Source organism: Dromiciops gliroides, chromosome 4 (assembly GCF_019393635.1).
Source record: "Dromiciops gliroides isolate mDroGli1 chromosome 4, mDroGli1.pri, whole genome shotgun sequence".
In the NCBI taxonomy this organism is placed as follows: domain Eukaryota; kingdom Metazoa; phylum Chordata; class Mammalia; order Microbiotheria; family Microbiotheriidae; genus Dromiciops; species Dromiciops gliroides.
This window is the reverse complement of record NC_057864.1, coordinates 356,821,407-356,833,948: the sequence shown is the minus strand read 5'-3', so window position 1 is coordinate 356,833,948 and position 12,542 is coordinate 356,821,407. Positions and strand designations below refer to the sequence as shown.

The 12,542-nt window shown below is 34.8% G+C and overlaps 1 protein-coding gene across 1 annotated transcript in view; it reads left to right on the top strand.

Annotated features, from left to right (window-relative positions):
• LOC122755124 (triadin-like) overlaps positions 1–12,542 on the top strand; it is a 326,758-nt gene that overhangs the window by 262,464 nt on the left and 51,752 nt on the right. The window contains exons 20-24 of the mRNA XM_044003480.1: positions 17–43; positions 1,845–1,892; positions 4,067–4,114; positions 6,001–6,027; positions 9,457–9,501. Coding sequence (XP_043859415.1) covers positions 17–43; positions 1,845–1,892; positions 4,067–4,114; positions 6,001–6,027; positions 9,457–9,501 — 195 coding nt within the window. The remainder of the gene's footprint in view (positions 1–16; positions 44–1,844; positions 1,893–4,066; positions 4,115–6,000; positions 6,028–9,456; positions 9,502–12,542) is intronic.

The window sequence follows — 12,542 nt, the reverse complement described above, 5'->3', positions numbered from 1 at the left end:
TCAATTTGACTTTTAGCTGCTTCAGACAAGACTCAAATATACAGTATGTATTTTAATTAAAAACTTAATGTATAATTATCTTAAGGAAATTTATAAATGTTTTAATCTGGTCAAAACCTTCTTTCAAGTAATAAATGAGTTTTTATCAGGAATATATCTATATTCTGGGTTTTATACTTTTAGCATGAAAAAATTCTCTTTATATGTTTCACTTCAATCAGTCCATCCACGAGGTGGATCAGAGATTGTTTCATTTATGTCTTTGTATTCCCAGCACCTATCATAGTGACTAGCATGCAAAAGGTGCTTCATAAATGCTCACTGAGTACATAAGTCAATCACTTTCACATTTAAAAATTAAGTACTTTTGGTGAGGTTCCAGACCCAAATGAAAAGCAGAATTTATCCCAGAAGGATAGATAACACATGAATCCTCTTTAAAACATCCCCAAGAGATCATCCAGGCTATGCTTAGACACTTCCAATAACAAAAACTTTATTTCCCCATGAAGCAACCTATTCTATTTTCAGATAACTCTGGTTGTTCAAAAACAATTCTCGAGCCAGATTTGGCCTCCCTATGACTTCCAGCCACTGGTCCTAAATCTGTACCTTAGTCTTCTACAGAATAAGTAGTTTCAGTGTTTCAGTTAATGATGCAAGTCACTTATCAAACCATTAAACCTCTGCTGAATCTAGAAAGAATAGTAAATTTTATGTTGGCTGTGGCTTCATGCCTACATACATGCACACAAACAGTGTTAAATACCATTACCACCAAAATCCCCACTTCTTTTCTTCCCAGTCTATTTCCCAGCCTTCTACTAACTTAAATTTCAGCCTAAATCCTACCTGCACTAGGAAATTACAGAAAATCATGCAGGGCATGGCTCTTTTCTTGATTATTAAGTAAGTCTGTCTGCTAATGACATGGACCTTGGCTTACTATGTTTGCACTATGTTAATGCTGTTTAGTTAAAATAATATAAAAAGGGGAGCACTTACTACCTCTGTGACTCTGGGCAAGTCACTTAACCCTCACTGCCCCCCCAAATAATTTTAAAATAATAATAATATATTTTTAAAAAGCAGAACAGCCATCAGAATCTGCTAGGCTTTCTTTTGGCAAATGTAGCTTTCCATTTTCCAATTTATATTTTCCCCTTAGAACCTAAGCCTAAGAAAAAAGAAAAACCCACAAGATCAGGAACATGATTTTTGGTTCTTAGATGAATAGATAAATAAAAGACTAAACTTCTTTCCATTCTGGAGCTAAAAAAGAGGCTCACTCCCTCTAATAGGACATCTTTGTATTCTTCCTTTGTTTCATTCTTCCCCTGTCTACCTCCACATCCAGTGCTTCTATATGTGGCAAATCAAATTTTATGAATGTAGAGATTTACCTTTATCATAAATAATATGTTTATCATATAGGTTCCATAAATCTCCTAGAGTTCTTTGACATGAAGTGAGGTCAGGTTTCATTTTACTATTCTTTAATATTTCCAAGAACTTCCCGAATGTCACCCTAGGTTCAATAATATTTAAAAAAAAACTATCAAAAGAAAAATATTGAGTAAGATCATACCATACAAGCTCAGATGACTGGAAAGCTCAAATTTGGGAGTATATTTCCTTATCTTTTTGGTTCTACCAGTTTAAGTTAATTACTTTTATATATTACAGTATTTGATAGAGTAGGACATTTTTATAGTTAGTTCTTGGGAACTTTTGCTAAAATATTTCCATCATAACTCTCAATTAGTTGTGCAAATATGTAATGAACTATAATAAGAAGTTCATTATAAACAAAACCTGAAAGTATTTTGTCACTTTTTTTTTAGAACAAGATACCACAAAACTGGAAAAATCTGTTTCTCAATTTAAATCAGGTATTTTAGAGCCTAATTATTTCAGAAGTGTGTAAACAATTCAGAATTGACTTTAGGTGATTCTTATAGAATAGAAATGTGTGCAGTTCAACCAACACAGACTTCACTACTATATGCTATAATATATTAGCTATATTTGACTGATCATAATGGCCTTGTATCCTCAAAATGACTTTGTATTGAGGCCTTGATAGCCAATGTTAATAGTGAGCCTTACATCCTTTGTGAAGGAATATGCTCAGATTATCATACACTGACTTCTATTCTTTAGGAAGCTCTGAGTCCTAGGTGACTGGAACATTCTGGGGAAATAGTTTGAAACTGGGAAGGCTTTGGAAAATAATGGATTTCAGACTTTATCATCTATCCTTTGAAAGGGGTTGAAATAGCCCAGAATCCTCAGGTGGGAAGCCATAGATGACTAGAGAATTTAGGTAACCATTTCTTCCATTCCTTTTTATGTCTCTTGGAGAAGGGTAGATGTGTACCAGTGGTGTCAGATGAGAAAAACTGGATAAGAATCCCAAATGATAAGTGCTTTATAATTAATTCCTCTTCCACAACATAAGCCAAATAGGACTTAAAACTTTTGCTAATCATTATTTCACTGTTCTTAGAGGGCATTTCTCTTCAGATAAGGATGGTCTATACAACATGGCCTTTAACAGTTTTTGAGCAACATATTAAAACAAACTTCTCCCTAGCACCAGATAGGAAAAAAAAAAAACCTGTCTTCTATACTTTTGTTTGTGAGTGTCTGTGTGTGTGTGTGTGTCTGTAGTTTTTACCTATAAAAAATATTTTCTTGCCTGAATTTGAAGAGTTCACAACTATCATGGAGATTCCTACTTTAAAAAATTATATATTCAAAAATTAGGGGAGAGCATACTGCTGAAAGGAGGGGATGTGGAAAATGATATGGATGGGCAGAGATAGAATAATAATCCCAGTAATCTTATTGTATGTTCCATGTTTCCTTGTAGTTTGGGTTCCCCAACTTTCCTACATCCTTTTTAATACAGATGGGTTGTGATTGCCATTATGGGACAGAAAGCTCAGTTAATGAGATAACAAATCTCCTTAGGCCTAGGAGTATCAGTACAAACCAATAGCACTGAGACAATTAAAGTAGAATCTCCTGCTTTAAGTGCTTACTTGTGAAGTGACTCCATGAAAAGTCTTCTCCTTATGTTGAACTAAAATATGAAACATTCAGTTGCTGTGAATGTTGAGCCTTTGAACAGGTTTCCATATATTGTCAATTCAAAATTTGAAAGTCAGAAGGGACCAGAGTGACAAACTAATTCAACTTATAAACAAAAAATTCTCATTTGACACCATTCTAATATGTAATTCCTTCCTATTCTTTAGCTGTTTCCCAGTTATTCTTTTTGGGTTGACTTTTTCTAGAGCTGAATTCAGCAAATCTAACTGTGTACACAGCAGAAACACTAGAAACATTAAATTCTTCCCAGTGACATTGCAAATTTTTTTGTTGTTGTTTCCGAAAAATCTCAGTAAAAATGTCAGGCCATCTTATCATGGAAAGGAAAGCAAGTATACAAACAGGAAGCAACCCACATACCCACCTCCTTCCAATGCCCCCAGCTTTGGGAAGATCCACAAACATGTATTTTTAAATCCACAACAAACAAGAGTAAGCATGTTGGCAATGTTCAAAAAATTCTGACAGGCCTCTTAGTACCATATTAGGGACTTAGTGGTTTTGAGTTTTAAAAAAAGGAGAAAATGATGGTTAACTAGCCTCCAAAATCACAAGGGATCACATAATGCAATCAGTGCAGAGTTATATAGATGCATATACATAAATCTAAGTGGGGGAGAATATATATGAGAAGGTTACAGGTTGTTTTGGTAGGGTGGTGAATAGTTCAAAATAATTAGGGATATTTTCCTGAAATAGAAAAGTTTGTTATCTCTGGGTGGCTGGAGGAAAGGTATTTTTTATGTGCTTACACTGAATTTGAAGACTTTCCATTACTTCTATTATGAGAAAATCCCTGAGTTTTCTCCTGTGATCATATGAAACGGGGGTGATTCTCTCATTTTGTAAAGAAAATAAAATGTTATCTATGAAAATATATTACTATATTTGCTCCTTATCCTGATGCATTTGGGATTGCTGCCTTTGTCAATGTGTTTTCTTCATACAGAGGAAAAAAATATCAAGCAGGTAAAAGCCACTACAATTGACAAAACAGGTAAATTTGCTTTCAAAAAAATATTACTGGGGAAAGCTAGGTGGCACAGTGGATAAAGCACTGGCCCTAGATTCAGGAGGACCTGAGTTCAAATCCGGCCTCAGACACTTGATACTTACTAGCTGTATGACCCTGGGCAAGTCACTTAACCCTCATTGTCCTGCCCCCCCAAAAAAATTTTTTTAATTACTTTCACAATATTGGGTTGCAGATATTCAAAATGGGCTATGGGTAACTCCATTGGTAACAAAAAAAATATGTTGGCATATTTTTAGAAAGTTGCTAAATCATTAGAAAGTGACTAGTTAACATGATTAATCAGATGCATGATTAAAATTGGAGAATATAATCTGACTTTTTTTTTCCCTGCACCTATGATTTCATTGAAAGAGGGAACTCTTGGTGAGGCAACACCCTCTACCAATACAAATCAGCAACATGTACTCTCCAATTTAGGAAATCAGAGACTTGCCTGGGCCACTGAGAGATTAAATATTTTGCTAGAGTCAAACAGCCATTACATGTCAGAGTCCAGGTCTGTCTCTACTACGCCATATTGCCTCTCAAAAAATAAAGTTTTCTTAAACTCATTTTAGGAAGTAGTTTAGGAAGTATATATAAAGGTGAATAATGGGAAGCAGTTGATTTACTGCCTTATCTCATTGATCGATCTTTCTTTCAAGTTAAAAGTATAAAATTACCAAAGGTATAAGATTCTGAAATTATCTACCTTTTTAAGAGGATGATCAGAAATAAATTCCTTTCATGAGATCACTTACCATAGACATGTGATGGCATAATGATCTATCTTAAAGAATGTTTAGAAGAGCATATAAACTTCAAGCAAAGCAATTCTGTACTATATTATTTCAAAGGGCAGGGAAGCCTAAGATGTGTTCCATTACTGATTATCTGTATACCACCTGAGAATCATAGCATCATAGATCTGAAGCCACAAAAGAAGTCATGTGGTCCAAATGCCAAATTTTACAGAGGTCCAATGAGATCAAGTGACTCTTTCAAGGTCACACACATAAAAATCCTCAGAGGTGAGATTTCATCCTGAGACTTCTGACTCCTGAGTTAGTGCCCTTTGCATTGAGCAGGAATGAACGAAATAGTAGTACAACTAATTAGCTAGGACTGGTACATCTGGGATGATTAGGTAACTCATACACACCCAGAATGACTATAAGCAAACTAGCCACCCAGTTCCTCCAGGAAAAAACTGAAGCAGCGGCTTAGCCACTTTCTGCCTAATATTTTTAGAGTCACACACAGGCTCTATTATGGATACCCCCTGGAAGGAAACAGAATAACCATCTGATCTTATCCATCCATTGTTCCTCTCATTGATTCAGATGAACAAGAGTTAAATGTAGCTTCTTTGAAGCAAATAAGACACCTGCCAGGAGGAATAAAATGATTATTCATGGCAATTGTTATTTCAGGAGAAAGAGAAAGAAAAATGTTATTAGGTAATTTGAGTATAATCTCTCAGGATCATTGTTCTCTCTTCTATCCAGTGCCTCAGCCAATGGTTTCACTAAATGGCTTGCTAATTTGTACCCTAATGCTTGTAGGTGTTAATGTGCCTCCCTGAGCACCTAATGTGGTAATGTCGACATTGGGGAGAAACTGGTTCATTGTGTTTCCATCTTCAATCTATAGATTGTCTTTTAATTATGCATGTATTCTTACCTTATCTGTCAGTTTCCCAGAAAGCACTGTGATTGATGAATATAATGATAATGAAAAGATCTAGTCTTCAGAGAAGGGGGTTGGTTAGGCTAAGGGGAAAAATCTAAAATTAAAAATGTCAACTCAAATACTGACATGTTTCATTTTTTAAAAATTCTTCCATGAACTATTTGAATTTCCTTCAGTCTCCATAGCCAAGCCCAAATCAACAAGTATGTACTTTGATAATATAAAAGCTATGAAGTATTCTGCATGTCTATCTTAGCTTCAATAACTCTAAACTGGTTTGTTTTGTTTTTAGTTTGGCCTAATAAGATTGTCATTAGTTTAATATCATTTTTGATCTCTCACTTCTAATAAACATTCCTATTTCCTTTTACATAAACAATTTCAGAACATTCCTGTATCACAATGAGTAATACACAAAATAGACAAAAAAGGATTAGCTTATAAACTTCTCATTGACAAGAAGTCAGGCTTAACTAAGAATATGTTAAAAGGTAGCTATGAATCCAATCAAATGCAATCCTATTAGCATTTATTAAACACCATGATTAAGAGGAGTATCCAAAGTTAAAGACAAGAGCTTGTTCCCACATAAAATTTTACCAGAATTCTGATTTGGAAAATATCTATATTGTCAACTTATTTTTTAATTTCTTGATTTTAAAATCTTATAATAATCATGTTGTCAAATAACTAACATGTTTTGATTATGGATATATATGGCAACTTACCACCTATTAATTGATTTCAATCTGTTTTTTGGTTTGGGGTTTTTCTTGAGGCAACTGGGGTTAAGTGACTTGCCCAGGGTCACACAGCTAGTAAGTGTCAAGTGTCTGAAGCCGAATTTGAATTCAGGTCTTCCTGAATTCAGGGCTGGTGCTCTATCTATTGCATCACCTAGCTGCCCCCTGATTTCTATCTGTAAGAGACTTTAGGGATCACCCTAAAGATGAGGATGAGGATACAGATGAGGATACTGATGTCTAGGGTAGGGAAGAGACTTGAATACATGTACAAAGCTACTGTCAGAGCACAGACTAGAGGACAGGTCTCTTGAAGTCTAGTCCAACATTCCATAATGCTTCCATATGGTATTGATATTATGTTTACATTTTTGCAGCAATGCAGAAGTAGACAGCTGAATTATTCTTGCTTAATGTTTAACTTATTGGCCCTTTCCTTTTTTGCTCATGATTTGTTTTTGTTACATTCTTTCTCACCATTGTAATTTCTTTCCATATGATGCTAGGAGTATCAAATTATAGAACAACAAATATTTATTTATATTCATCTATTTATATAGATAGTAATATTATTTGTTTAAACATATTAAATATATAGGATATATGTAACAATATATAAAATATACATAAATATATAAAACAAATTAAATATTTATATTTATTTATCAGTCACCTGCTAGTAACAGCATTGTCACAAAGTTCTCAGGGAGATACAAATTACTAAATGCTGTCCCTACTTCTCAGAGTTTTCAGGCATGATGGAGAGATAGTAATGGCCAAATTATTAATAATCCCAACCCAAGTGGAACTATTGTAGAGTGATCTGAATATCAAACTTGATTTCAGGAGACTTGGCTTCTGATCAGGGAAGTCAGTTGCTAGCCATGTGACTATACACAAAACATTTTTCCTCTTTGGGCTTCAGTTTCTTCATATGTAAAAAGAGAGCATGCTTTTTAAGGTTTCTTCCAGTTCTAGGAGGTTAATATTCTACTCTATTTGGCTCACTGTGATGTTATAAATTATATTTATATTTCTGTTTTGCCAGAGGAATTTAGTATAAACTTTATAAAAATATTCCTATTGGCACAGATTTTGTTCTTTTGGTTACCTAAAAAATCAGGTGTTTTTCATAGTGATTTTTATTATTAAAGTGAATAAGAAATGAATATTTATAAGAATATTCATAACGTATTTCAGAAAGACAAGTTAATTTGTTGAATAGCAAGTGAATGACTTGAAGTCCTATGTGAATTGTCATCCATTGATTGTTCATGATATTTATTTTGGGAAGGGGCACAGGAAGGGAAGGAGGTAGAGTGAGAAGAATAAGAGCCCTTTATTTGAATCTTATCTTAGGGCCTACATTCACTCTCTGTCCTCCAAACCTCAGACTCTGTCCTCTATAAAAAAAAAAAAAAGAGAGAGAGAGAGAGAGGAAGGAAGGAAGGAAGGAAGGAAGGAAGGAAGGAAGGAAGGAAGGAAGGAAGGAAGGAAGGAAGGAAGGAAGGAAGGAAAACAATTTAGGCTATTTCTTCAAAATATTACTCTAATGAATCAAATTAGTCCACAAATCAACACTTTCTTTATCAACCCTTATTCACATACCACACATGTTTCTATTGCATGAACTTTTGGATAAGTTTGGAATGTATTTTATTATAATATTTTTCTTATTACATAGATGGAAGTTTAAGGTAGGACATTGCCAGTTAATCCTAAAATTCCTTCCAAAACTAATATTCTCTGATATTATCAGCTTTGCAAATAGAGGCCTTTTCAAGATATTAAGCATATTTTCTACATGGTTACAGAAATGTACTAATTTTCTAATAGCATTATTAATGTTACTGTTTAATGAGTAGAGGTTTGGTGACTGGATCTTCTAGGATACATGTGTGCTTACATAACAGGAAATTAAAGTTAATTCTTCAATACTGGCAAGTCTTTTGACTTGCAAAAGATTCATATCTAAAAATAGCTGCTACCAGTTCTGCTCATGGGAATCACTGTGAAGAGCTATTAGGGAACATGTTGACTAAGAAACAAGGGAGAACGAAGAGATAAAAGTAGGAAACCTTAGAGGAATTGATCTTCAAGGGCAGGGGTCCAGGTTAAGGGAAGACAGCCTTGGTAAATAAGAACTCCTTCCCAAAAATATCCTTTCCCATACTGTCTGAACTTTATCACTTCCCTTCGTGGTAATCCCTGCTCCAAATTTTACCAGAGATAAATTTTTGCTATTAAACATCTCTTGGAAGTATTTCTGAAAGGAACAAAGGGCTGTCATATATTATCATGATTTAGCTAACACTGGTTTCTAGACTAAGGGATATAAATTAGGGGTTCATGAACCCAAGAAGTCAGGGGGTGTCTGTGAACATGAATGGGAAAACTGCATTTTTTTCAGGAACCTCTAACTAAAACTGAGAATTTCTTTCCATTATGAATATAAACAGACAACCATTTTTCTGAGGTGTCCATAGATTTCACCAGACCAACAAAGGGACTCATGATACTCTAGACTAGAGCCTTAATGACCAAAAGGGGGCATAGAGTGTTTTCAATTTCCCTTCCATTACCTTTAGCTCTCTGGCTACACAGAACTCCAGCTAGAATTACCAGTAATATATAGTTGCATTACTTAATAGGTTAGTTTTTGTGAGTTTTCCTTCCTTGAGGCACTAACTACTATGCAAAACATTATTCCTGTAGGGAAAAAAAAAATGTTCTAAGTAAAATGACCTGATTTACAAATGAAATTTTAAAGTATAACATCTCTGGAAATTAGGAACTGCTAGTAATGTATAAACCATAAATAGATGTAAAAGAAATGCTTGTTTTAAAAGTGAGAATTACTGGAAAATATTCCCTTATTTTTCTTTCTAGAACAAACTGAACATCAAATAAAAGAAACATCAGCTGCAAAAGCAGGTATTAACTTTGCATTGTATTTTATACCTTTAGTGGAATGTGGATGCACATCCACACACATACATATAAACATATATTTACATATGCACACAATCCTATGTGTACATATATATGTTACCTATGACCTAGAACATCTCTTGACAAAGCAGAGTCCTTATCTTGTGGACTTCTTTATAATCATACTATTTAGCTCATGCTGTGTTTGCTTTCCCCCAGCTCCTCACCATTCTTTCCCAGGGAATATCTGAATTGGATTTAAATTTGGCTATTCCCTCAGGGTATACACTTTACAAATAACAATAGTAGCTAGGCATAGACATTGAACATTTATAAGTATGTTATAGGAGAAATATCTCATCTCTGAGTTCACATGGTGGGTAACTGCTGGCTATATATATAATATATATGTATATATTTTATATATACATATATATATATATATCACAATACAGAAATTATGGAGGCAAATTCCTAGGTTTTATTATTATGCTCAAAGGTAGGTTCAGGCCTCATGGAAAACCTAAACAATCATTCAAATTTTTTTTGTTTTTTTTTTTTGTTTTGTGTGGCAATGAGGATTAAGTGACTTGCCCAGGGTCACACAGCCAGCGTCAAGTGTCTGAGGCTAGATTTGAACTCAGGTCCTCCTGAATCCAAGGCCAGTGCTTTATCCACTGAGACACCTAGCTAATCATTCAAATTTTAACAAGGTTTCTTATAAGAAAAATTCCATCAGAGTGACAGAATCAATTCATTTATATATTTTAATCTTGTACATTCCTCTTAGGTATATCCATAATCCCATACTTCTTTGAATTTCATAAAAGTTGAACAGTCTAAGCTAAACAGAGTCATAATCGCATACATCCCCTAAGGAAACAAACTTCATCAAACAAATTCTATAGTTAAACTAAGTCAGGCCATAGATTAAACTACATTTATAGGATTCACAAATAGACTGATTAGGAGGGAGATTTACATGTCACCAAGGAGTCAGGAACAGTTGGGATTCTTCCTTTGGATTCTTATCTAAGGAATGTTTAGGGCTCTTAATTAAATTTTCACCTTCAGTGGGACAAGCTTTGATCAGATGAAGTTAATATTAACCAAATTGCATGAGGAATGGCCCTGAGTATCAAATAGCAAAAAGGAAATTTTAAAATCCCATAACAGGTGACATGTAAAGTGCTTTTCAAACTTTAAAAGTAATACATAAATGCTCTTTATTTTGCGACAGCTAGGTGATGAAGTGTATTGGGCTGAACTCAAACCCTGCCCCAGACACTTAGTAAGTGTATGACCCTTAGGAAGTTTAAAAAATTGAAATAATAATAGCATCAACCACACAAGGCTATTTTGAGGGTCAAACAAGTTAACATATGTAAAGTGCTTTGCAAACTCAAAATTTTAAAGAAATGTTAGCTGTGATTTTTATTAATACCATAAACACAGTTACAAAAAGTACTCAGACATGAGCCCTTGGATAGTCTAGAAAACTTCCTCTGAAAGTCAGCATATTCCCATATAGAGAGAGAATGGTATAGTTGCTCCTTACTCATAGTCCTACCCTAGGTTATCTCCATTCAGGAAAAGAACCCCAGGTTGTTAAAAAAAAAACCTATACCTCTTGTGTAAATCTACTTATTTTCTTGTTTGTCTTCCCCACTAGAACATGGTCTCCTTGAGGGCAGGGATTATTTTTGCCTTTCTTAGTTTTCCTAGTAGCACACAGTAAGTGCTTGATAAATGCTTCTTGCCTGACTAATTGGTGAGCTTCACCACCCCTCCCCAGGGAAGTGTAGCCCTGATGTAGGGTTAAGGCCCCAATAAACCAGGAAAGAACTGGAGGTGACTGGACTATTAATCTCCTCCTATTGGAATTAGAGAGTGTACGTAACTCGCAGTACCAGTGAAGGGCAAAGTCTGGGCTTGTTTCTCCACAGAATAAATCTCTATTCCTCATATCTGGCCTCCACAATTCCAAGCCTGAACCAAGAATTCTTCAGTATGAGCACTGAGCTCCAGCTTTACTCCTCCACTGTCATTCTATCTGATATCTACTATCCTCTGCCTGTGACCAATACTGTTTCCATTGCTTTTATTCCCCCTGCCCCTTTTTAAGGAATATATGCAATATAATAGCAATGAAATAACCAGAACTAGTATGTTTCAGGGTTAGTAAATACATTTTGACCCCTAAAAAACATAATGCCTAGATTATACCCAGATGACAGAAGCTTTCTTCAGATTGCTTTGAAAACCTGCTGACTTTTTCAAGCCAGGGATAAACACACTCACAAAAACACACAAATGCATACACACTCCATTCCAATTCACTCTTTCCATTTTTTCTTGCCACCATTCTTCCCCATTATAGGTAGGCCATACAAATTATACTTAGAGAAACTGCAAGAAAACATTAGAAAAAATAGAGAGAGAGGGGTAAAGGTTACTGTTGTCAACATTGCTGCAGTGACCAAGACTCATGACCCTAACACACACACACACACACACACACACACACACACACACACACATCTACCTGTGACTGCATCAGTAGAGAGCACTCATTAAGTAACTTCCTCTATTGATGTAGATCAACACCTTCTTTACAACTTATAGTATTAAAGAACTTGCCTAAGACACTGAAAGGTTAATTAACTTAACCAAAGAAGCAGTCATTAAGAGTCAGAGAAAGAACCTGAACACTAATTTACCAGATTAAAAATCCTGCTCTCTAGCTTTCACCTATTCTATACACATTAAAGAGCACTGCATTTGGAAAGGGGTGGGGGAGGGGAATTTGTATTCTTCCTCACTCTTTGCTATCTATTTAACCAAGTGACCTTGGATCAATCTTTCTGGATGTGTTCCATCATAAGTAAAATGAGAATATGGGACTAAATGGTTTTTTTAAACCCTACTACCTTAAAATCCTATGATATAATAAAACTAAGAAGCAATACATAAATTACTTTTATGTCATTTTTGGCTATACTCTAATTCTGCTCCTTTATCTCTTTTCTCTTGCATTGTCAAGG